At 40.8% G+C, this 26,480-nt stretch overlaps 2 protein-coding genes across 4 annotated transcripts in view; one reads left to right on the top strand and one right to left on the bottom strand.

The window, feature by feature from the left end:
- reps2 (RALBP1 associated Eps domain containing 2) overlaps nucleotides 1-11,109 on the bottom strand; it is a 43,153-nt gene extending 32,044 nt beyond the window's left edge. The window contains exon 1 of one of the 3 annotated variants that reach the window (XM_064310466.1): nucleotides 10,715-11,109. In XM_064310466.1, coding sequence (XP_064166536.1) covers nucleotides 10,715-10,894 — 180 coding nt within the window. In that variant the 5' untranslated portion in view covers nucleotides 10,895-11,109. Of the gene's footprint in view, nucleotides 1-10,377; nucleotides 10,594-10,714 lie in introns of those variants that run through there. The other 2 variants (XM_064310465.1, XM_064310467.1) reach the window with 2 other exon arrangements.
- A 3,465-nt stretch (nucleotides 11,110-14,574) lies between these two features.
- Nucleotides 14,575-25,879, top strand: cltrn (collectrin, amino acid transport regulator). The gene is made up of 6 exons (XM_064310653.1): nucleotides 14,575-14,719; nucleotides 15,314-15,372; nucleotides 15,841-15,926; nucleotides 16,858-16,974; nucleotides 23,042-23,236; nucleotides 24,140-25,879. Exons 1-6 carry the CDS (start codon nucleotides 14,641-14,643, stop codon nucleotides 24,261-24,263), a joined length of 660 nt encoding a protein of 219 aa, XP_064166723.1. The 5' UTR covers nucleotides 14,575-14,640; the 3' UTR covers nucleotides 24,264-25,879.
- The last annotated feature ends 601 nt before the right edge of the window (nucleotides 25,880-26,480 follow it).

Genomic DNA, 26,480 nt, shown 5'->3' with positions numbered 1-26,480 from the left:
TCCACCTGTAATTGGCTATCCAACACAATAATCTCCCATGATGGCAAAACGCTGAACTTACCATCCCCTCTATATTGGCAAGACAGCACTGTCAGCACCATTTCTCTGAGCTGTGGTGTGCTATTCTAAATATCACACTAAAACCAAATATTTTTATATTTTAACCTTTATCCCTTAAAAAATCCTTAACCCTTTCCTGGGGTATTTCTTATAAAAATGCCCGCTGCAAGTTAAAAACACCTTTGCTATTTCACAGTTGCGTAAAGAAGGTAACTTTTTTGAGGTGACAACATGTCTTTACAAATTCTGCCATTTTGATGTACTTTTTGTGGAGCCAATCATATTGGCCGGAGGTATCAGACATGCTCCATGCAGCAGAGGGTCTTTACAGGGCTCGGTTCATCCAATCAAATGCTTGAGAGCCAGATGGGCCTCTGGATCCCCTTAACCCCCACCCACCTCCCCCTCCAAACAAATCAGGCTAAATCCATTCCTTCATACGGCAGCAAAGGATTAGAGAGGTTTAGTGCTGGTGCGAGACAATGGACAAGCACACATATGCGAAGAACACTCAACCAATTTCAAGACATACTGGGTTAAATCGCTAGGACCCTGTAACAACAAGTGATACACACAAACAGGGCTAAACACACAGACATGCAAATGCAAAAGCACACACACATAAGCACACCAAAATACAGTCACACACATATCCAAGCACTTAGAAACATACACACGGGTGGACATACAAACCTAGATCTGACAGAGTGTGTATTCATGCTGACACACACACATACACACACACACGGGTCAGAGCACGGCAAAATGTCTTGTAAACAGTCTCAAAACAAAGCCCTGTTGTGTTCTTTCATAGACAGATGCCCAGTCAAAGGGATTACAGACAGGGACAGATCAGTGAAGGAGGCAGCATCACTCAGGACAAAGGGAAGAGATATGGACTTATTAAAGGAGATCATGAGCAGCTCCAAATACCCATCCTAGAAAGGCAGCAGATTGGGCGGGGTTGGGGCTGCTGCCTTTAATTAAAAATTACACACAATTATTTCTGCCTGACCTGCTTGTCCCTTGAGCAGAGCACAGCATGCAGACACAAAGGAAAGTGAAGGCATATGCCTGGAGCCACAGGACACAGGACTACTGCACACAGGACAGGAGGGAAGTCCCTGTGTAACTGCAGATATACATTCAATTATATCCATGTGCACAATGTGATAGCATTGTGTCCTATAAGGGGTTGATACAGCACAATGGCACCAGAACTGGAAACAGGGTAGTTGCACTGGCTCTTCTTCTGTTAGGTATTTATGAAAGGCCCTTCCCCCTTTTATCTCCTCAATTTGGAATGGCCAATCATGCACAAGTTGCAATGCTCAATGCAACCTCTGTTGACAATTTCAGAGAGCACAGATGAGCATGTGTGCTCTTCTGAAGCACATAACGTTAGCTGCCACTTCTTATTACACTGCAGTTCACGAGTTGGGTTCCTGCAGACTTGAGTAGAAGGAAGGCATTTCACATGCAGCTCAACAGGCAAACCTGTGGGCGCCCGATTGAGCAGCCAAGGCCACTGTCATCCCAGCCGAATAAAAACCCTCTCGTCTCCAAGTGCTGAGAGTTACCCTGCAGGTCTGCTGGAAAGTGCTGGACTCAGTACCGCACCGTGCAGCCCATCCATGCACATTCAATTAGGCAGATGTGCCATGTGTATCACTATGATTAATAATAACACTTATGAGTCAATTACATCCTTGTTTTTAGTGTATGCAAACCAATTTGGGCTGCTGAACATGACTGAAAAGTGATATAAATTGTTTTTCCTTCTTCTTCATATTATTATTGTTATTATGTCACAGCCGAAGGATTTGCCTGACGTGGTCCAATCAGAATCCTCAGGGTAATTTGATGAGTTATTCTCAGATGACAGAAGGCACTGCACCATATAAAGTACGTTGCACTGCCCACAGTCATTAAAGCTTATTAGCCATTCATTAAACCTGCCTGCTGAACACTGTTCAGCTTCCTCAGAGAGCTGTCGTAAATTAAACATTTAAACTCCCAGAAGGCTTCTGAGCGCGCCCTGAGAAGTGTGCCGTTGATTCGTTTACTTGCTCTCACTCCAATGCGGCAAATGTTGATCCAACTGAATAATTCATCTTTAAAAGGGGGGGAGAAACAATAGTTGGGAGGCTCTGCATTACTGTTTGGCTACCCTCCCATATCAAACTGATGTCTCATGTTCACCAAGGAAATGTAACTTTGTATAGTAATTTCACCCCTGGAACGCTAAAAGCCCCCCAGGACTGCGCTATGAAAAATAAACCCAAGCTAAGTGTTTTTGTGGGTGCCCGAGGCATTCACATGAATGAGGCCAGACAAGGGTGGGCAGTTCCATTTCTGCAGGGCCGGTGTGTACACAGGTTTCCGTTGCCACCAGTTACACCTGCCAAATGAGCTAGGCTAATTAGCAAAATACACTTAGGCTGGTTTAACCGTAGATTAGCCCTGGGAAACAGGAACCGTTTTCAGGCATCATTCAGGAACTTATCAAGAAATGCAGCTAAAATATCAATTGCTAAATGATCGAGCTAATCATATAATTAAACGCAGAATTTGGCATGAACTCCAGAAATGGATATGGTCCTCCTTAGACTCCCCTGAGGTAAGGTTTGTTGTACTTGGTCCAGTCCCCATTTTTGTGGGGTTCACTTTCAAACATCTGTACTTTCTTGTTTTGTTTAAAACATAAATGACTCCTTCCAGAAAAGTCTGAATGAATTTAATGGTCATATTTGCTATTAAATGGCTTTAAGGTAAATCAAGATGGCATGAGGGTAAATCACTGGTCATTACACAGAGAGTGGCTGTAGGTTTAGTGAAGACTGAAAACTGCACTGTGTGTCTGCAGGCTTCACAGAATGCTCATCTTGTAAAGCCAGTTGGGGGGGGGGGGGATTGCTGCTGTTGCTAAGTGACCTCCGCTGTGTTTTTTAGGGAGCTGTGAAAAACACTGCCTGTTTTGGTCAGGGCACGGTCAGCCAGACAGCCATCCAGGAAACACCTGGCTATGCAGATGACCGGTTGGGATTGTCAGTGCAAACACGAGCGCACACTCAAAAGGATTCCCCCTGAAGTCCAGTTCAAAGCCCCTACCATTTTATCATCGCTGCACAGAACCGTGGCATCACATGCAAACAAAAAAACTAATAATGGGAATACAGTACCCACCACTGTGGTTTTCTGTTGTGGGAGTAACAATAAACCTATGGCCACTGAACTCATTAGCTACACACGTTCTCCTCAGTGCATTTCCCAGAACTAATCCGAAAGTGTTCTTTTAGAAATATTGAAATGGTGCAAATACCATCTTGGATTCATAATTTTCAGGAGTTTAAAAGACCCTTGCTGCCCGAGTGGGTCAAGCATTGTCATGAGCACAAACGGAACCCAGATATCTCAGGTTTTGGTCAGGCCAATGACGTAAGTGACAGTAACCAGGAGTCCTGACAGGGGTAGACTGGGTTTACTGTGTGTTCTTTCTCAGGTTCCCACTGAATAAGCTTCTGCCAATGATGCATCAGGCACCTATGGGTTACTAGCTGCCATTAGCGGTACGCTTCTCCTCAAATCAGCACTACTGTTCCTGTAATACCGTGTGACATGTAGAGCAGTTCTGTGTAAGTGCAATGGATGAGCAGATAGGCCTCAGCAGTGAATCAAGAGGCACTATTAGCCATTATAAATGGAAAAAATATGTCTAAAAAAGTCAACCTCAAAGGCAATTAAGTAATTCAGAGCAGTTACGTGCACAACCGTATTTAAAAAGAAACATCTTCTAGGAAGACCATTCCCCGAAGAAAGAATGCTTTTTTTATTTCATGATCTCTGACACTTGGAACAAAGAGAAAAGTTCTTTATTCTCATCTGGAGATGTTTTTACAAGACTCCAGACAGTGCAAATGCTTCAGACCTCAGAGCTCAGTGTCTTCAAGGCTGTATAAATAACTAGTGTGACAGTCTCAACTCTCAGTGCCCCTGGTTTATTAATAGAGAGAAATGGCTCGTAGTATACTCCTGCCTAGCAACGTGCACGTACAGACACACGTGCATGCACACACACACACAAACAAACAAAATTAAGGCAGGCTGAATATTAGATAGGAGCACAGTGAACAGAAGGCATTGAACCTCACAATACAACACATGGCTCAGTGTTCATGCTGTTTTAATATTACGGAATGGCAAAGCTGATCAAAAAAAAAGCATAAGTTCCATCCATCCATTATCTATACCACTTAATCCTGGTCAGGGTTGTGGGAGGTGCTGGAGCCTATCCCAGCATGCAGTGCTACCCACCGCTACCCAAGAAAAAGTTTATAAATTATAATAATTCGAATACTTTCTGAAGACAAACAGTGGTGTAAATTAGTCATGTAATATTGCATAACCCCCCCCACCACCACCCCACAATTCCTCATACAATGGGATATGTTACCAGAGCAGTTAATTCAGCGTCTTCTTAATGCACATTCTACGCTAACGGTGTCAGAACAGTGCGAATGAAAACTGGCCTCAGCACAGCGTGGCTACAGCCCCGTCAGCAGAAACCCCAGAGGGGAGATAGTTCTGCATTGTGCAGCAAAATCGACTCCATTTCCCCCCTTTATGGTATGCTTCAGCAGTCAGTTCAGCAGTTCGATCTGTCCACAAACGCTCGCCTCGCTACTCTTCTCGGCTGAAGCTTTTGAAGACCCGCTACATTAAAAACTTAATGAGGCTACTTGCCTCTGAACATATTCTGTTCCACATATCATCATGTTCAACACATCATCTACACAAGAACAAAAATGACTTTTAGGTGACGTTACATATTTCTCCTCAAGAAATATGTTTCTTGAAATATGTTTCATATTGTACCTCAAGGCACCACAGACTGCAGCTCTGAGTACAGGCGGCTTGGATGCTTGTGGTGAACTACATCTTTTGAATACATATCCCGTGAGCACCTGGTGCTTGTACATGAATAACAGTCACCATGGGAGGCTCAGATGTCTGCAGAGATGGTCAAGTCAAGAATGTGTAAGACTTGCCATATGGGGACATGTCTGGAGTGGGAGTGGATTGGAACTGTGTGTCAAAAGCAGAGGCACAGCACCACACTACTTCCACATTCAGCTGCTGAAATTCTCTCTCAAGAGGCAGAACGCATGCCATTCTTACAGCCAGTCTGATTAATTCCACATAAACTATCATTTCACTCAAGCATAAACACAAGTCAGGACAGGGAAGAAAATTCACAATAAAATACGTGTGATTATCAGGTCTGAGTTACACAGCATGAGCAAGGCTCCCAAAAGTGCAAGACACACGCTCAATGTGCAAAGAATGGGCTGTCTGCGCCTGTTTTAGCAACAGATTATTTTCTCTCAGTTAGTATTAACAAGCATCTGGAATGTGCCATTGTCTCTGCTACAGCAGCAACCAACGACCGAGGTGTGATCTTTCACTGCCCGCCAGCAGGCGAAGAAAATAGTGTTGTTTGAGAGAGAATCATTTTCTCTCCGAAACAGTATATCGCCTGAGCAGAGGAACAGAGAAGAGGGACCAGAGGTGCTCAGTACAGGTTCAGAGCAAAGGCACTGTCTGAGGGGAGAAGGACTTAAATTTTTCCCATCATGCATTATTAAAGCGAACTGCTCTTCGCACGCAAGTAGGGCTAATCAATATGACTGTGGAACACGCTGAGCATTACTTCTGCCGGTGTATAATTATGGCTGCCTTCAAATGCTTACAATAACCTGCCCTCTGATCACAGAAAATGGCAGATTTCTGGAAAAATCTCCAGAAAAAAAAAAAACCCTCTTCAGCGTGCAGATAACCGTAAAGAGCTAAATTATTTTAACCAAGACGACTGTCAGGGCACACTGCAGAGACAGGGCAATTAAAGAACAGGAATCCACCTGTACAGGTCAGATAGGACAGGAAAGGGCTCAGCACAGTTACACAATGCATGCCGATTATACTACACTGCCACCTGGGTTGGCAATGTAGTATAATGGGTAAGGAGCTGGTATTGTAACCTAAAGTTCAAGACACTGTTCAATTACCAGGTTGGACACTGTTGGTGTACCCTTGAGCAAGGTACTTAATCTATATTGCTTCAGTATATATCCAGCTGTATAAATGGATTCATTGTAAATGATACGTATAATGTTGCGCATGCCGCTCTGGATAAGAGTGTGACTGTCTGCTAAATGCCTGTAATGTAATGAAGTACTCAGGAGAGGCTCAGTAGACAAGACTATGTCACCTGCCAACTGGGAGTCTACAGCAGCTAGACACAGTTCACTTTGTCAGATCAAGGGTATGGGATTAAGAAAGACAGCCATTGGTATTTTTTTACATTAATTCCTTCCAACAACATATCAAGTGAGCAATAAAAATCTAATTCTCTGTGGTGGGGCGGAGATGTTCAGGTTTGAGGACTGAAGCAGTGCTGGATAATCTCTCTGGGAAAATCTGACCCGAGATTGGCTGACTGGCCTGCTCGGGCCATGCGGCGCTCTGATGTTCTCAAGCTCACATGGGATCAATGAGAACTCCCCTCACGGCCCAATGGGCATTGTTACAATTTTCAGACAATTGCCTTTGTAATACTGAAGCGATGCGCTCCTGAGGCTGCCTAACCGCTCCGCTAATGGGGAGCTCATCTTCAGAGCAACGGCTAGCTCGGCATTCTCTCCCCCTGGAAACCTGAGTTTGAGCCTCTCCCGATTCCGGTGACCATTACAGTATACACTGTATCTGACTGCCTGCTGTGTTAACATTAACACATTAACACTAGAAAGGCTTTGTTAAAAAAATATTAAGCATTAATGACTGAAACAAAGTATGTGTTTTTTATGCATTTCATATATGAATGCTTCACTTTCATTCAGCTTAATGTTTAGGTGGTCCACCATGATCTTCGTAATTGTTTCAGTGGTCTGTGGGGGAAAATTTGTGAGTGCAACTGCCCTACAAACCAAATAAACATATTTCCTGTTTTGGAAGGATTTCACTTCCAGGGAGAGCAAATGTTTGAAAACGATGTTGCCAGATCAAATTTTCGAATGGAGGAACATTAATTCACGTCAGTGTAAATGACTGGGGGAAACTGGAGCTGGCACAAACACTGGCTCGCTGGGGCATTGTGCACATGCAGATGAGATGACAACAATATAGCATCTATTAGGCTACTCACAGAAATATATGGCTCACTTCCCAATGGCCTGGCAGAGAAATTCTTACACAGACACATGTTATGAAATGACACTCGATCTTCCACACTAACCGCACTGTGGGCACAGAAATGCATGTGGACAGACATAAATAGGCAACTATATAGCGAGCACCAAAAAAAGCACCCTTGATAAAAATGCATTACGCTGAATTCACATGTACACTGATGTTAAAATCCATGAATTGACAGTAGCCCTGATTGTGTTTTTTGAAAGGTAAATCTTTAAAGGGTCCTTGCCCGGCCTGTGTTTTGTGACACAGCAGTGATCAGGATACTTTATGTCCATGTTCACGGCCACCGTCAGGGGGGAGGACACCTGGGTATAATGTCCCGGTCCCTGGAGGAGGGGGGGTGGCCAATGGTCTGTGAATTTGCGGTAAATATTATTACCCTGAGAATAATATAATAATATAATTTTGTCCCGGGGCCCACAAATTTCAGCCGGCAGCCCTGCCCACATTCAGCACCCTCTCCTGGCGTCGATCCAGTCTGACCATATATTCCTTTCCAGAGATTTAATCTCCGTTGACGTGCAACAGAACTTTGAAAAACATTTATTCAGTGGTGTAGAAAAATACCTAATGTGTACGGCCACTGGATCTTTTATGGACATGAGATGATTCTTAAAAATTTCTCCCTTCGGATGTAAACAAAGTGGGCCGAGTCTTCTCCTGCGGACCAGATGCCATGCTCGGGCATTCACAGGGCAGCCGCACAGCTGAATAGCGCCACTATCTCTTCCGCTCACTGCTTGGACAAGACAGGGCGACATTCAGTACTAATTGATCTCAATGGGACCATGTCCACAGTGAAGTCGTATTTAGGGGCTGACAGACTATAGCCTATGCGACTGCCCTGAGGGGTAGATGAAAAAAGTTCATTCAGAAGCACAGACTATGTCCATTTACAATACACGTGTCCATGCTGCGCAATAGTGTTAAACAAATGAAACATTAGGACAACACGTGAAAAATAAATATAAAGCATAATTAACCCCAGTTTAAAACAGTGAATGTTATGAAACTAATACCATTATGATGAATAACTTACCTATAGGAACACGCACACATATTGACAGACAGAAAGCAACAAATTTTATAAACGAATGAATCTGATAACCAGGGTATATTGGCACCACACAATGATTAAATACAACATAGCTTCATATTTTCATCAAAAAATAACCCCTGCAGGGGGTTTCAGACTGTTCCCTATGGCCTATTTGTTTATCAAAACCTGTCCTTTTCTCCGAATGTGTTCCAGACAAGAACGTGTAGAATATTTTTCCTCTTCTTTTTCGTTTTTCAGTAAGTGAGAGAAAGCTGCGACAATGTTTTACAACCCCCTGTAACACTGTTTCAGTTCTTGTTTCACCAAAACAAGATGATGTTCAATATCCACATTGGCACGTTCTCTCTGGAAAGATTTGCATAGCAAATGTTTTAGCTATAGCCCGAAAACCCGACATCCGCCTGTGAGCGTGGTGAATAGAGTGAAACAGCCAGCTCGCTGTCACTCAGAGCCCGTCACCAGAGTCCATACCGGATCCTCACAGCAGTACCGGATGGGAAGGAAAAGAGACACTGGGCCAAACATCCTGGAGTGGAAAAAGACACAATGGGCGGCTATCGCAGGAGGGCTTTCCATGTGACAGAGAGGAGCAAACGGTGCGGATCCCCGTCGCGAGTTAAAATGGCACACTTCTCCCAGACAACTATGCAACAGCCCAACTCTTACTGAACTGCGGCTCAGTTAAAATCCCTATTTATTCTGGTAAAGATCTGTTATTTTTATTAATAAAAAATATCACCTCTACGAATCCCTAGGGCCTCCTCACCACTTAGAATGCTGTATGTGTGGAGCCATAAATATAACATCTTGCTCTTGCAAGTGCATTCATTCTCACAGTTAGTAGGTCTATAGGCTATACACATCTCCAGTGATCTACAATACAAATCCAGTGAATACAAATGTGGCTAGCTACCTCATGGAGCTCGGTGACTTGTCCAATTTTTGCCTGTATTTCACTTTAATAGCATCCTGTAAATCAGCATGCTATTAAAAACATTGCCTATTTTCTATAGATATGGCTATAGCTTAGCTGTCCAACTGTTGACCTGGCGCAAACATTAATCCCGTCACTTTGTCCAATTCCAGACTCATCATGTCAGCGGTTATAAATACGTATGTTGGACGCACCCATCACCCCCTACAGCTGTTTAAAAACTCTTGTCTTGGAGGCGGAGGCCTTGGAGAATTTCCTGTCGTCTGCAGGGTTCACGTGGATATTAATAAAAAATAATGCGGTCAAAAACGTATATTAACCTTATTTGTGTTTATTGATAACTCCCAGGTTGCTGCACAAAAACACCGGTTACAACTCTGACAAAATAAACCTCATCAGTATACAGTGGGCTATAGAGCCGGTCTCCAGTCTTCACGAGCTTCTGCGATTCTCCGGCCTGACTGATTAAAATCTACTCCAAGAGTTATTAAAAGTTAATGACTTAAAATAAGAACGAAATAACTGTATGGAAGAAACTAAAATGCCTCTAAAACATGTTGTTGAAGGACGCTATAGCTGTACAGTAGGCCCATAGATCACGAGCAAGCAATATTCCAACTGGTGAATTCACCTGTTTTAGGTGGCCAGTATTTCCAGTTAGGCAGGTTTAGGATTTTAGCGACAAAGTGCACATATGGCGACACAGTTATTATCCAATGATACACACTTCCCTGAAGTCGACAGACAACTCCTTCAATCTGCAGGATTAATAAAATGTGCGATTACAATAAATTAGGTACGGTGAGCCGTAAAATTTTTAAATATTGGTTCAATTTTATAGCCTACAGTATACCATCTAGCCTATGTTTCTCGGTTTCAAGTGATCTACATTCTCAAAACGACAGTAGGTAGCCTACACCTTCGGAAATATAGGCTACTACTACCTGGCTACTGTTGAAAAGAGCCTAATTCAAAAGGAAGTCCACCCGTTTCCAGCTCTCCTGAGCATAAACATGAAGCTGAATAATCTCACAAGATCGTAACAAATATACCAAATTTTATTTTATCTCACCTGTTCATTAAGCCTATTTCCTGAATTGATTATGCTCCGACTGCAACCATCTCAAAAGCCCAAGAAATCCCCACCTTATTTTATGCAGTGCACGCTACGCTATCACACCACCGATCAGCACGTATAGCTTGACTAATTGTTAGCAAGTAATGTTTTGCACTCATATCCTAATACCAGAGACCGGGTGAGCTTGAAATCAATTTACAGAGCCGATTGCACAGGAACGTTGAGCGTGGAATGCTAAGCCGGTACGCACTACTCTGCAACCTATGGTTCTGTGTTAGCACATAGTTGTGTTTCATCAAATTAAAGGACCGCGCGCTTGGTAGATACTTACTTGATGCAGGGTCTCGGCAGGTAGCTGTGATGCTCGGAACAGCTCTCCTACTTTGCTCGCCGCTAGTTTACCCGGGCTGTCAGCTTGGCATAAAGTGCATAGACCAGAGTAACATCTTTGTTCGTTCTCACTAAGGGATATGAAACTCCCTGCCGTCGCCGTGCCAGGTCCCAGATCCATTCCGGTCTGCCCGCATTCAATATATAACGTGTTCTGGTTCTCGAACGGCCAGCGTGAACCAGATTCGGCAAAACGGTGACGTTGCGGATCCCTTTACAGAAAACGGGCAAATGGGGATTTTGCCGACACCAGTGGATCACGTCTACTGCAGCAAAGCTGCCTGCTCCCTCAGTCGCCTGTAAGGTAGTAAGGATGATTACCATGGTCAAACGCAAGGCGGCGTTTTCTCCCGTTTTCAGTTGACGGGATAATAGCTGCGGCGCAATGTATGCGAAGATCTTGTGGTCTAGTGTATGCTACAAGTGGAGTGTAGTGTTGTTCATTCTTGTTCGATTAGGCGAGTTGAAATAGGCATCTGGTGGCTGTCATATATGGCCCAAATTCGGCTATTAAGCCCACATAAGGCAGAGTACGGTGTAGGACGCACAACCTGAAAGTAGAATCTATAAAAAGCTATTTGTAAATACCGAATCAAATATTAGTTTTATCCTGTTGGTTATTTGCCAGTGAAACAAACAAACAAACAGACAAACAAATAAACAAAAGTATAGGTCTACTTGATATCCGAAAAATTATATTAGGCTACTTTAGAACGGCATGATTTATAAATTATAACAAGTACCAGTATTAATTTTGGTTGGAAAACTTCATTACATAAACCGAAAGATGACAACTTTTGGAAAAAATTCACTGTTTTAGTCAAACTGATCACGAAAGTATAGCTACGATGACTATCATTATGTTAATTTGCTGCCACCCTGTGTCAAGATATGCAACCTACAACTACATTTCCCCCTAGCCTACGCCAAATGACGGTAAGTCGTTCCTGTGCTTTTTTAAGTTTCAGTCTTACTGTAATAATAAAAGAAACAAACAGTGAAAGGTCTAAGTATGCAAGACACGAAAACATGTAAATTTTAATAGCAACTGACTAGCACCTGGCAAGAGTCCTTTATGGTAAGATTGCGACTGTGCACTGAAAAACACTGTTAACAAGGAACAGATTATAAAACCGCAAATATACAGATTTCTCTGGCTCAGAAGGGCTTTTTGTCTCCTCTATCTTCATTTTATTAATCGAAAACATTCCCTACAGTAAACTGAGAAACCAAAATCCAAAAAAATAGATAAATAGGTTTAAAAACGTGTCACTGTTTATTGGAGTAGACTATATACTTTATTTCTGCTTTCATTGGTGTGATTCCCTATGCATATTTCAGTTATAAAACTATTGTACAGTAACTCCGGGAGAATTTTATTTTCATAGCTAACCCTATACTAACTATAAGGAGCTGTATTTTCAACCAGTTTTCCCATAGGTTTCATTAACCTAATAACCTGGCAAGGGATCTGGTAGTGTGAATCTTATCTTGGTTTCTCCCTGTATGCAGGATGATATTAAACAATTTCAGCTGAACCCTTCCTTTCCTGGTTGATGTTATGGCCAGTTATGCATGGCCATACCTGGAGAATCCTGGCCACAGCTGGCTCTGGCACTGTCAGGGTGCTGGAGTTTGGGGTGCATCCCCGAGGGCCAGAGTTTTTGCTGGTCCCAGCTCATCATTTTTGTGTTTGTGTTGTGAAACCAGTGCATGCATAATAAAGTATTTCACATTGATCAAAGTTTCAAAGTTGCTAGTTTGCATTCTTCATCATGACTCGTGACATATAATGTTCTCTATGCACCTTGCCATTGTGACTGAATATGCAGAGTCACAAAATAAGATGGCAGTAATCATAAACTTTTATTGAAAATGATGTGTGTGTGTGCATGCGTGTGTGCACGTTTGTACTGTATGTGTGTGTGCGTGGGGACGTGTCTGTGAGTGTCTCCCATAAAGATCGAAACCCCAGCAAAACCCCCAATGAACTTTATAGACCCTCAACACACTGACACCACCCTCACAGACCACTCAAAAAAATAAACAATAAACAGTTTCAATGTTTAGTTATGTATTTCTAGATTATTCATTCAGGTCATTTTATAATAGTAGGCATTATCCTCAAAGATAGTGGGATTCCATCATTCCAGGTCATCTTTTTTTAAACTTTAATACTTAGTAAAAAATTTAGTTTAAGTACACAGTAAAATGTCCAGTGTTATTTCAACTTTTAACAGATAACATTTGGTCCCACATTCCAGAGTGTGGAATAATATGAGCGACAGGGACAGCCTTAACTTGTATCTGTGAAAAGATTGAATGACTGTGATTTGTGACTCTTCTCTATGAAACCAATGAACTCTCCTTTTCAGCACAGATTCGGAAAAATAAAATCTTTGAAAGTATTAAGTAATTAGTATGTGGGAGGATAACCCAGCTGCAGTTACCTGCTCTCCCAGTTTTACATCCCCCTGCTATCATGGGTGTTGTCTGAGCCTTGTGAAATACTCTGTAGCTTTATACTTACTGAGAGCAATTCAGTAATTGAGATTTTCTGGCTTATAATTATTCTGCATCAGTGTGTGAAGAGGCTACAGCCCCTGAGTGTCATTTTCATTCCACCCAATACTTAATATACTTGCTTAATAATGGTGCATCACTCTTTCACTGTTAAGGCTCGCATATGCCATCAGAATAAATTAGACCATGTCACCTGTGAGAGATCTGTAATTCAGATGAAAATGGAGTTAATCTACAACCTCTGTCAGTAAAGGATTAACTACATAAAAAGTAAACGTTTCATCCAAGCTTGGTTGGTTAGTCATCTTATAGCATTCTGGCCAATAATCACAGCAGCTAAGAAAGGCTGGAATGCAATCTTAAATGTGGTTACATTTCTGAACAGGAATGTGTCCTATTTTATGACATAGCCTGGAGTTTTCCATACAAGTAATGTGCTCAGGGAGGGTGCCAGTGGACATTGGTCAGTACAGAGACTTATTTTTGGAACAGCTGATGGGACTGCGTGTGTGTGTGTTCCTTTTACTGCATGTATGAAAAAACTGGGAATATATGAAACAAACTAATCCATAGAACATTAAAGCAAAATAGTGCACCCTGCACAGGAAACCCTTGCATAGAAGAAGTGCGTGATCCTTCTAGAGAGGATTTTGGTCCAACTGATCACCTGGATACAACCTAAGCAACAGATATAAGAGTGATACAGAAAAGAAAGGTAGGCCTACAGTAAAGGTAAATAAAGGGTGGAACATGGAGGAGATCAAACAGAGCGCTGTCCTGGGAGTCACACTGTTCTCAAAAGCTCTCCTGTACCCCCCCCCCTCCCCCCCTCCCACGCCTGGCACCTCCGTACACACCTCAATGCTATCTGAGTTCTGCCTTGGCAAACAGCAGGTTCACATCTCATTCACACAAACTGTAAATAACCCTTGGAGCCATAGGCATAAACTGACAGTATTTGCAATACAATCGTTTGTTATATATTTCATATGCGACACACGTTGCTTGCCTCTGTTTTGTGTGGTTTATACCTGTTTGTGCCACCCACAAAGCATCTACACCTCCAGCATTTTTATAGTTGTTTAAACATTTTGGGAGGTGTTTTGTGTTTTATAATGTAATACATTTTAATGTACTTTCGCCCACCTGTGGATGTAGGCACTGGTTTCCACTTCTTCAGAGAGACTGTTGTTAGGTGGGAAGATTTGGGTGAGGGGGTGAGGTTTAATAATTAATCCATTTAAGCCGTCCCCTTCGTGGTGCCTGCACTGAGCATGCTCCAACGGTAGCTTAGCTCTCTGTCTGAGAGGCTGCTTACTTCACTTGTGTTGTTGATGAGGCAGGATGTTGGCCTGGCTGTTGTTAGCGCTCTGTCTGGCCCTGACGCATTTTGTGGCTCTGACACAGGGACTCTGCACCAAGGGTAAGTACCCCTCTATCGGCGAGAGTCTTCCTGAGGGCGGGCGTGGCTCTCTCACTCTCTCCCTGATCTGGAATTTTTTGAGTCATTCCATTTTTGAGAATTATCTTACAACTTCAGTTTATTCAAGAGCAGCAGTTCTTAAAAAAAAAAAAAAGCTTGAGAAAAGGTGTAAAGGAAGACCTTTGATGACCTACCACTGTGGGCAACAGATGAATGTGCTGTTGAAAGAATTTGGGAATACAGTATAGGAAAGTGACTGAGCATCATTTAAGAAAAAAACCTTCTTCTTGTTCTTTGTAGACATAGTCATAGTAGTAGTAGAAGGATCAGCATTAATGGGTATGCATATTGTGTATGTTATGGGGGAAAAAATTATTCTTCAGTCAGAATAACCTTATAAGAGAAATGTTAATTTTGAATGTACATTCAGTGCACTGTGAAGCAGCTACAACGGGGGCTGATGAAGGAAATTGGGCACGGTACATGAGTAACTGGGACGGCCGGGCGGGCTCCCTGTCCCCGTGCGGCCTTGAGTTACACAGTGACGAGGGCAGGCAAAGCGGCCACTCACAAATGAGCTTTCCGTCTCTGCAGATGCTCCCGAAGGCTACAAAGTGCGGCTCAGCATCGTCACGGCCCTTGGGCCTGATGCGGTGAGTGCCATGTCTCTCCAGCTAAATATTAAACACCGAACAGAAAAAAAGGCTTGCAGCAACGTTTCCATCGGCGTCATCCAAGAAAATTCTAACAAGTAGCTTAGTTCTCCAAGGTTTAACATGACTATTTTCAGTATATCATAAGGATTTGAAGAACGCTAAAATGCAACAGCTGCCAGGACTCAGACATTTTGTTGCACAGCATTAAACTGGATGAACTGTTTACAATCTTTTCCTTCAAAATTTTGTGAAGTGCGTTAGGAAGTTTGTTTGGTGCGTTCGCTGATTAACTAAGATTAAATCTCCAAACTGTCGTGGTGAAGAAAAACTTGAAACTTGTATTGCCAGATGTTGATTGATTCCTGGTCTATGTCTTTATGTTGTTGTTACATGCAGTACATTTAAAGGTGTGATAGTGCAGGCCCTTAATCTGCCCGTTCTCCTTGTGGACTTCTCGCTCTGCAGTACCAGTGGAACGAGAGCGAGATGTTCCTTTTCAGGGCCACCCTGGCCTTCGCTATGAGGAGACACTTCGACGTTGAGACATACGAGTAAGTAAAACAAGGGCCGGGAACACAAACAGCATCACAGAACCATTACTGCTGCTCGTCACGTGTGTCATCATCGTTCACTGATGGGACAGCAGTCAGTAAACAGAAACTGCATTACATAAAACAATAACACACCTATTTTTTTAGCGATTTAGCAACAACAAAATATGTCCACGCATAGAACAGCATGTGGCAGGTTACACCAGTGAGTGAGATTGTCTCTGGGTGTTGTAGGCAGGGTAAGAGGACCTGGAAACAACCCTCAGAGATCACATGATACCACATGATCAATGCCACTGACAATTAGAATGAAGGAAATCAACAGGAGCGCAACCAATAGCATGGATTCAGGTCAACTGTGCCTTAGGTTTGGTGTATGGGGCAAAATAAAGTTAATGATCTCATCAAGTTCATAATGCATGACTCATGAAAAACACAGCTCCTGTTTTTCTGTTTCAACCTTCCTTTATTATTTAATACACAGCAGCACTATTTGTTCAGTTGGCTATCAGTGCTTGGTCAAACACCGCTATATTTTTTCTCTGCTCAATGGCAAAGAAACACTCTGCTTAATGAGGGGAAGATGAGGGAGATAAAAGCTTGGCTGTTACCTTCCAACCACTATTCACCGAAAAGAATCAGTTACCTTGAGTTACCATGACGTATTTGCCACAGTTAGAGGCTCAAATTACATCTCGTACGTTTGGGTTTTTTCTTTGTTGAAAATGTAACCAGTATTTCATATTTGAAAGGAAATTGTGTTGATTGATTGTTGAGAGTGAAAAAAAGCTGCATTGACTTGAATGATTCTATTATGTAAAGCTTACAGTGGTAAATGTAGGCAACTGCTTTATATAATATTCCCACACCTTTACCCTAGTAAATAAAAAAACATATTTCCTTGTATAAAAGGACATTTTATATCTTTCAGCATCGACAACATACTTGTCTGTGCAGAGACTCCACGTGTGTCCTTCTGGTTTGTTGTGACCGACCCACTGAATGCATCACAGCTCATCTCTGGAGAACAGGTGGAATTGGCTGTCAGGTAATTTCAATTAATGCAACTACTTTTTTCTGCTGCATTGGATGATACAGGAATTATATTTGACATTCTAATGGCCAATATAAAGACAAATACAAAGACAAAATAAATGTTTGATTGCCCAAGATGTATGATGTAGTCATTAAAACGTGAAAATATATTCAGAGAAACATTCACGCCACTGTTAGAATGGATTAAATTTACATGCCTAGTGATGTACAATGGCTTATGCTGAGAAGCATTTTTTTATTTTGTATTTTGTGGGTTTTATAGAACCCACACAGGATACAGTAAGCTTCAAGGTCGATTAATGAACACTGTTTGGCATAATTCTGCCCTAATGCTGTAACATGTTTTCTCAGAAGTATGGTGTGTACTCTGGGTTTTTTTCTTTTTAAGAATGAGTGTAGCACGAAAGCTGCTAATACTCTCTGAATATGCTTTCATTAAAAGACTGACCTTTGAAACGGAACAATCCAATACGCCAAAGAAATCATACAATAGCAGTGTTCCTCAACAACCCCTTTCTTGAGACCGGATTCTTTCCACTTACCATTTCTAAAACAGTGTATGAAGCGGAAGTATTGTGCATGTGAGTGTCCAAAGTAGATGGTACTGACACTGCAAAAACATGCTAGATAAAAAGGGACGGGCAACCCGGACGTGACGCACTGCACATAGAAAGGTACACTTCTTTTCGTCCCTCAAAAACCAAGCAGCTAATTTATTCCTTCTTAGGTGCGTACATACTGGTGTGCTGTTCTGAGCCATTTCCTCTCTAAGGTGGTACATGTTTGAAAACAACCTGAGCTAATCAAACTTAATCAAATGTACATTGAATGGAATATATTTCGTATATATTGTTTTTTTTTCAGACAGTCATTATAGATACATGTCATCTAATATAATAGTAATAATAAAATATAATAACTTCCAGTCATATTACATACGGAATATTTTTGTTTGGTTGTTATGCATTATTTTTCCTTTAGACTGATCATGCCTTTAGGGTGCAGAGTCTATGGAAACATACGTGTGCGTGGAATACTCATTTAAAAACATCAAAAACACACTGGCCTAACAGAGCCAGCCTAGTGACAGACCTTTGTACCCATTTAAGTGAAGTTGTGTAGCCTTCTGTCTTTCTGAGGGTGTCTGGTCATCTTTGCAACCCACTACAAGCAGTGCGGTCGAAAACCATAGACTTTAGTCTGAGCTACTGTTACTGTATTTACTTAGTGTGAACAATGCCAGTGAGCAACGAGAACATTATGGCTCAGAGCTTGACATGAAACTGTACCATACATTTTGTGTGACAGCAACATAAATAAATAAACGAACGTATAAATTAATTAATTTCTGGTCAGATAAATGAAAACAAGCCATCTAGCCATTCAGTTACACTCGCATATCCACCAAACATTTAATTTTGAGGGCAGAAAATATATTTCTTCACTGGAATTGAGGACACACAGGTATCTGCAATCAATACAGTGCTCACTTTACAGCGAAGGGGACCTAAAAGCAAGAAACAATTTTCTGTTTCTCGAAAATGCCATTTGCCGTGAGATTTTTTTTTTAAAAAGTCAAATAATGAACATCTTGAACTCACCATTGATTACCAATAAGGATTCGAATGGTCCCTAGAATGATAGTGTGGGGGGAGTGCATAACATTTATTTCAATGACATTAGGCCAAGTAAACAGAGTACGGGCAACACCTGCAAGGTGCCAGGAACATGCTGACGTAGTGCTTGGAACAAAAGAGCACTGTGTGATAAAGAAAGGATACAAGATACTGAAAAAATGTGAAAAGTACACAAAAGTAAAAACCTGGCCAGTCCCTAGTCTTACACTACGCAACTAACAACACAATTACAATGGCAGTTACAAGCTAGCATCCAAACCTTGTGATGCCAGTGTTCTCCCCTTCACAGACTCCATGCCTCCTGTTATAGGCCCAGAGTCTAAAGCAAGAAAATACATCAAGTAACTCCAAAGTAGCCTGTACAGAAAACTCCCATTTGTCTCTCAGGGTAGCGTTATCCTTATTCACATCAAATAATTAAAATGATTTGACTTTGATTTAGTAAAATCAATTCAATCATCAGAAACGTTTTATCTTGAAGGGATACATCACATCAACAACACCGCATGCTCAGAACTGCAAGTGGAATAATGGCTAGTGGGAAGCTTCATTCACAAAATCGATACATTTTCACCAGCAAACAGAATTGGTTGTTTATATGCTGTGCACATTATCATATGTCGCCCGAAAGCCACGACCAGCTGTCCAGTTAAGGCAGCTGTTGATATCTGGCAGCTTTGTCAGTTTACCATCAAACCTTCTACCAAATTTACTATTTCAAAAACTAATTTTATTTCTCAGAAGTCATACGACACCCGTACAGCTAAATTGGACTTCTATATGACTTCTAAATTTTGATGATAATTTTCCCAAGCAGTTGCCTATAACCAGCAATGATGCCCACACAGTCCCTTTGGTACAGTCAGAACTGGTGAGGTGACAAGCAGGCCGGTTAATATATTCATACAGTAAGCCAGCTGGTTTCCATCATCACTGATTGGTGAAAAAACATTTTATGTTAATTTTTTTGTTGATGATTTCACAAACGAGGGCCTCAACAGCCAATCACAAATGCTTCAGAGGCAGACAGCATAAAAACAAAAAAAGAGCATAATGGTGAATATCATATCATTTTTTAAATTGATTCTTTATTCACAATATGACTTTAAAATGATGCCTTGGATTACACAAGGCCTTTTTTAATATTATCTGATATAAATGTTGTTTAGCAGTCATGTTACTGAGTGATAAAAGGGAAAGCATTGTTTTGAATGTGAATATAAAATGGAACGCAGGAAGAATGTATTTGCATCTGTAAGGGCAAGAGGGCACTGAGACTAACATGGTATATTACAGAGAAAAAACAGATGGAATTAATTTTATTTCTCATCTTTAAATATGAAACAGCATTAAACCTTCCTGTGTAAATGCCTCTTTTACACTATGAGGAACTATTCACAGTCATCTAGTCTGTATTTTAGAAATTCTGACTCAATATTGGGAGATACCACATTTTTTCACATCAACATAAACTATGGATAACATCATGATAAAATATTGAAAATATCAATTAAAAATCACAAATATGTTTTGTCAATCATGTTTTGTCCACGAAAATGACTTTTAAGCATATGGCTCTTAAATGCTTAAACACATTCAATTAGAGCAGATAATCATCCTTACTTTCTTTGATATTTTAAGCAGAGGTTTTGCTGCCATCTGCTGGCTAGGTTCAGTACAACAGTTACACTTCAGATATATTCATAGGCCTACACCAGGCATGTCAAACATACGGCCCGCGGGCCGGACCCGGCCCGTTGGATGATTTAATCCGGCCCGGCATAAATTTCTGAGTATGTCAAAAAAAGAAGCGAGTCTCTAGCTTATTTCTATCAAAAGTTATGATTTTTTAAAATAAATACAAACCAAATGCTCCCTCCGGCCGCGGGAGGGCAGTAAATGTGTAAAAGAGCTCACGTCCAGCATGCGGCATTGACACGAGTTAGTACTAAAAATAAACCGGCAATCTTGCTTCACAATTCACCACTACTAAACAAGTTATCGGTCAACACACCCTTCCCAAAATGGCACTGTCAAAAAAAAGAAAAGTGGACACGGAGTGCTTCTTTGAGCTACGAGGGGAAATTAGACAGTTCATGGAGAAGAAGGGACGCCCAGTAAAGGAACTTAAATGCAAGGAATGGGTGCAGGATCTTGCGTTTATGGTTGATATTACACAACACTTGAATACACTTAACACTACATTGCAGGGCCGTAACAGAGTTGTCACTCAATATTACGACAGCATAAGTGCGTTCAAGATGAAACTGTCACTGTGGGAGACGCAGCTATCCAACGGTGACACCGCGCATTTCTCTTGTCTCACAGCTGTGCGTCCGGAGGCACCAGACCGTCCCGATAATGATTTGGAAAAATATAAAGACAACATAACAGATTTGCTGCGAGAGTTTGAGCAGAGGTTTCTGGTATTCAGTGAACTTGAGAACAAATTTGGCTTTTTTCGCTCGCCATTTACAGTGAAGCCTTCTGATATGCCAGCTGACATTCAACTCGAGCTTATTGACTTGCAGTGCGATTCCGCTATGAAGGATAAATTTGGGTCCGTGGGATTGGATACGTTTTATCAATATCTCGTGCCAGGTTACCCCAAAATAACAGCCATGGCTGCAAAGGTTCTATCCATGTTTGGGACTACTTATCTTTGTGAACAGGTGTTCTCCGTAATGAACAATAATAAAACAAAGCAGCGCTCAAGGTTAACAAATAAACACTTGAATGACATTGTTAAATGTGCTGCTACTCAGGATTTGACACCTAATATCGATACACTTGTGAAGGCAAAAAGATCCCAAGTTTCAGGAGCCAGCAGCAGCAAGTAGACTGCAGGAGTGCAGTAAGAGAGAAAAAAAGTGTGATGACACGAAATTTGTTTGCACTCATGAATACAGATCATTAAAAATAAGATTAATCTGGTTTCATATTAAAGACAATTAATATTGTGCAGTATATTCTCAGCTTCAGTAGGCCCAGCCTAGTAGTTTGATCTGATGTAGTCTAATCTTATTGCCCATGCACGGCTATAACTTTTATTTTGTATTTCTTTTTTTATTTATTTCAAAGCAGTATGACAATTAAGGCGAAAATATTTTTTTCATAGCTCCCACTTGAGTTTGTTTAGTGTGGTGAGTTGGTTCAGGTGTAAAACTGCATTCACTTAACTGTTAAAATAAACCAGTTGTTAACACATTCACCGCCTAACATGAAATCATTTTTTTTTTTCCATTGTTGGTGAATAAATGTGTTGTGCTTAGAAAAGATCCCTTGTCATCCGTGATTATAATATGTAGGGTAGGCTACAAATGTAGGCTGAATGATAAAGCATAGTACTGAAAAACAAAGCTAAATATTTGGAGTTGACATTCTTTTACTGATCCGGCCCACCCGAGAACAGAAAGTCTGGATCCGGCCCCAGAGCCAAACTGAGTTTGACATGCCTGGCCTACACTATTATTATAGAGATAACATGGAACTGGTGCTGTGATTTGCTAATTTTTTGGAAATATTCCAGACCTTTGGTCTCGCCACTGAATCCATCTCATTTAACAGTCATTCAAACCTGTCAATCTAACCTGATTTCCTGAATCAAACCAGATCTAGGCACATTTGATTTTCAGAAAGATTTTTCAACATCAACACAAGTGTTTTCTAAGGATGTTTCTGTGAACTGAAGTTGGTACAGCCACACTGGGCGGTATTTTGCCTTTAAAACTCTGTGCTGGAGTTATCACAGCCACAGTGATTCTCTCTAGTTCTATTCTGTGGTATTTTGAGCTTTTATATTGTAAAATACAAACTGATGTGTTTAACCACAATACTGAAATAATTAAAAGTGAAATAGGAAACCTTGCTTGCAACTGACAACTGATTCATAAATAGCTGCTTTATGGTTTTGATGAAGAAGCTAGCTGTACAGGTGATTAGCACTTTCTGTTTTGCTGGTACTATTTCAAGTCATGTTAGCACGTGTGTCCTTTTATAGTCCTGTTGCCAGAACTGCTGCCTCATGTCTATGATCAAATTACAGCCTTGCTGATATGCATTATAACAGCACTTCCTCTCATGCTATATTTCTTTCATACCAAAGTTTTACTTGCCCATAAACTATTCAGGATTTCATTTTTTAAATTTTATTTATCAATTCAAATGTAAACAAAGCAGAGTGATTCCTTATAGTAAGAATTTCCTGTACACTGTTACACTGTATATCAGCACTCAAGAAATGGCTCTTTTCCAATCACATTACTCAACTGGAACTAACTGTTGTGTAAAATTAATATAAATGCTTACTGCATGAATGAATTCAGTGGCTTATCGTTCATCCGAGATCTGCCAATGAGTGTGATCATATAATATTAACACAATTTGTGTGATCATATAAAATAACTCAATTTGTGCTCACAGGAATTCGAGGAATCGTATTAATAGTGCCTTCCTGTTGACCGATAAAACACTGGAGTTCCTGGGTATCCCACCTACCCTCGCTGTTCCAGTTGAACCCGCCACACGCCCCTGGCTCATTGTCTTTGGAGTGGTCATTGGCCTGGTCACCGCGGGCATACTCATCATTCTCGTATCGACACTTACAAAAAGGATACGGTGGGTCTGAATTTTCCCTCCTACTAGAAAGAATTGAAGGTTTGCTGTCAGCAATCACATGGGTCCTGTTTGGGGGATGAAGTGGGATCATCCCTGATTTGTTTCAATAAGATTTTGCATTATTGTAGTTCACAACAAGACAACAGCCCAGAGCATTGGGGAATACACACAGTGCAGATTATAGCGCTTGATTTACCATTGGTCTGTAAAGGCATGTCACACACCAAATATAACATGAAAGTAAGCAGCAGTAAATAAATAGAGTTTAAATAAAGTCTGAACAGTTTTCTGATAGAGCTGTTGTCCCCTATTCGCCAAACACCATAGGTGTAACTTACCGACCGTACTGTGCTTCTCTCCACACTTAACACTTTAGTTCTTACCAGCAGAGCTGAGCAGTTAATGATTAAACACTGTAGGCCAGGGCGACCACGATATCTGCAGGTTCTGTGGTGTATCAGCACTTTTTTCAGAACAGTGGTTAACATGAGTCATCAACTGTATAAAGAGTTAGCACAGCACGTGACATTAACGCCTTCAGACGCTGTGGCCCTTCAGGACACAAGCTTGGCACTCCTGTTATAGGCAGAGCCGGCCACCCAGTAAGTGGCATAAGTGGCTGCTAAGGGCCCCACGACAGCCCTCAACTATTCTACAACGTCTATCATTTATAATATTGAGTTTGGGAGACCCCCAAATCAAATCTTGCTTAGGGCCCCTCAAAGGCTAGGGCCGGTACTGGTTGCAAATAGAGTAGGACTCATTAATAAGAACTATGGATTCCCACCTGTGTCTGTATATGACCCAAACTGTCATCAGCTGTGCGATAATCACCCATTCATCCTGAAAGTAGCTGAATGTCGCGTGATGTGCCGCCTCAATTTTCTGATGACGTTCACACAGAAACAAGAAAGAGGTGCTGGAGGAGGAGACGCTGGAGAATGTGTACGAGACCGAATTCCCAGAGGCAAAATCCGGCACCCCCAATGGAGGATTCATAGAGGACGAGCGCAACACGCAGTTGTAGAACAGGAGAACGTCTGCAACAAAATGCCAAATGTCTAGCTGAAACAACAAGGGACCTGCAAAAACACCGGTTAGACATTCCTCAGCAACGCTCATATCTAACTACAAATCACAAAACGTGCGTGTGCATTTTATGGGTGCGATCATGCTCAGTATAGCCCAGCGCCTCTGAAATGCAAATTCACCAAGTGTAATTTGCATATTTGGTTTGCAAATGGTCGAGGGATTGATTTTCAGAATGGACAGCCACTTGTAAGCGAGGTTAAAATTGATTGATCATTTGACGATTAGCAATAGTTATTTTTTTCAGTGTGAAATAAACTTAATGGTACCGAGAGAACACTGTAAAATAGTTTAAAACATATTTTATCACTTCTGTATACAGGTACATGTTTGTATATTTTCTATATATGTTTGTTGGTGTGTTCCTCTAAATCCTGAATACAATCAGTGGAATATGCTTTTATTTACCATGACCTGCAGATGTTACTTTTATTTAATACTTTTTGTTTTTATGTCTGTCCATGAAAATCATTTCATTTGTCTGGAGTGAATGATTATTTTCATATAACATTCAACTTTCACAGACAGAAAATAAGTAATAATCAATAATAATAAGCAATAATACATATTAATATGGCTATGTTTAATAATAAACCATAACAATACATGGCAAGAACCATACTGTCGTTTGTTTAGACACTAAGTACATTTTTGACAGACTCAAAGAAAGACATTTGAAGGGTAATTCCTTGTACAAAAGGGGGCAGCACTGAGCTTTTTTTGAAATCAGTGTCCCCCCTCATACTGACAAATGAAAGAACCATCATTGACCCCTTCCATTTATGCAAGTGATATGCTCAATTAAGCTATCATGGGTCTAAATAGAGTGAAAACTAAAACAAACACAACCACAGTACTATGAATTCCCCTTATATTAATGACAGACCCCTGTTTCATTGATAAGCTGCTTAGGGTTCAAAAGCATACCACGTTTAAAAAAAATGGGACTAGAGCTGGAAAAATGTTTTTTGTGCAAAAAATGGAACTATGGTAATTGTTACAGTATATGTCTCACCTCGAAATGTTAACAGTGTGTAAAACTCCAGAGTAAAGCACTTTTTAAGGAAGAAATTAACCAATAACAGTATAAAAGAAATACAAATTGATTTCTGAGACTTAAGACATTAAAATAACAAGTGCTCTACAGATGTTATAAACTCCTTCTACAAAGTAAAATGTCCAGTGTTAATTCAACTCTAACAGAGTACGTACAGAGTGAGTCCAGTTGGGACCGTATGTTCTCTTTAAGAGTTGATTTAACACTGGACATGTTACTGTGTAGGAGTTTTCTCAGAAAGAAAAAATCAACAACTTGCCTTGCAATATCAGTGTACTACTGTATATACAAATCACACAAACCTCACTAATAAATAGGAAGGGACTATATACTTTCCATTTTATTTCTCACTGAAAAATGCGGAAAAAACTTATTGTATATAAATTTTAGATTGTCCATTCACTAAATGAAAAATAAGTTTTGTTTGAGAATAAAACTGGAGTCTGTATTGTATCTGTATTTTTTTTTAATAAAGTGGAACTTTCAGCAGTGGACAATGTTACATAATTGACAGCTGCTGATTTTTAAAATCACTCCTTATCAATGAGACACATTTTGTATTAATATTGTTTGCTGTACATGATTCTTATCTACCTTTAATTGGTCTTTGTTGCATATCTTGCAGTTTTTCCTTATAGACTGTACTGTTCAGTATCTTATGGGCATGGCATGGTTCTGTGATAAGGAACATTTGGCTCCTACAGTCAAGCACATTTTCTCTTCAAACACAACCGCTCAAGCGTTTTTTTTTTTTGTTTGTTTGTTTTTTGCATCCCAGGCTTCCTGGTCTGACTGCTAAGCTGTCAAAAAAAATCGATCTTCTTTTATTGATTAACCAAACAATGGTCACCTTTGACACCAGTGAGTAGGCATGGAACACATATCCTATAAGAGCCTCAAGCTGAAATTCAAAGCTGAATATCTTGCTGTTGTCATGTGGGTGCACATCGAGGAGAGTGTATACAAAATCATTGTGTGGAGAAGCGATTAGAGAACTGAGACTTCTAACCAGACAATTTCAGCCTTCCAAATCAGATGAAGCACTGTTCTTTTACACTTGCTCATACTTAACCTGAATTGCTTCCTGTAGTATAGCAT

This window comes from Anguilla rostrata, chromosome 15 (genome assembly GCF_018555375.3).
Source record: "Anguilla rostrata isolate EN2019 chromosome 15, ASM1855537v3, whole genome shotgun sequence".
In the NCBI taxonomy this organism is placed as follows: domain Eukaryota; kingdom Metazoa; phylum Chordata; class Actinopteri; order Anguilliformes; family Anguillidae; genus Anguilla; species Anguilla rostrata.
This window is presented reverse-complemented; position numbering and strand designations above follow the sequence as displayed.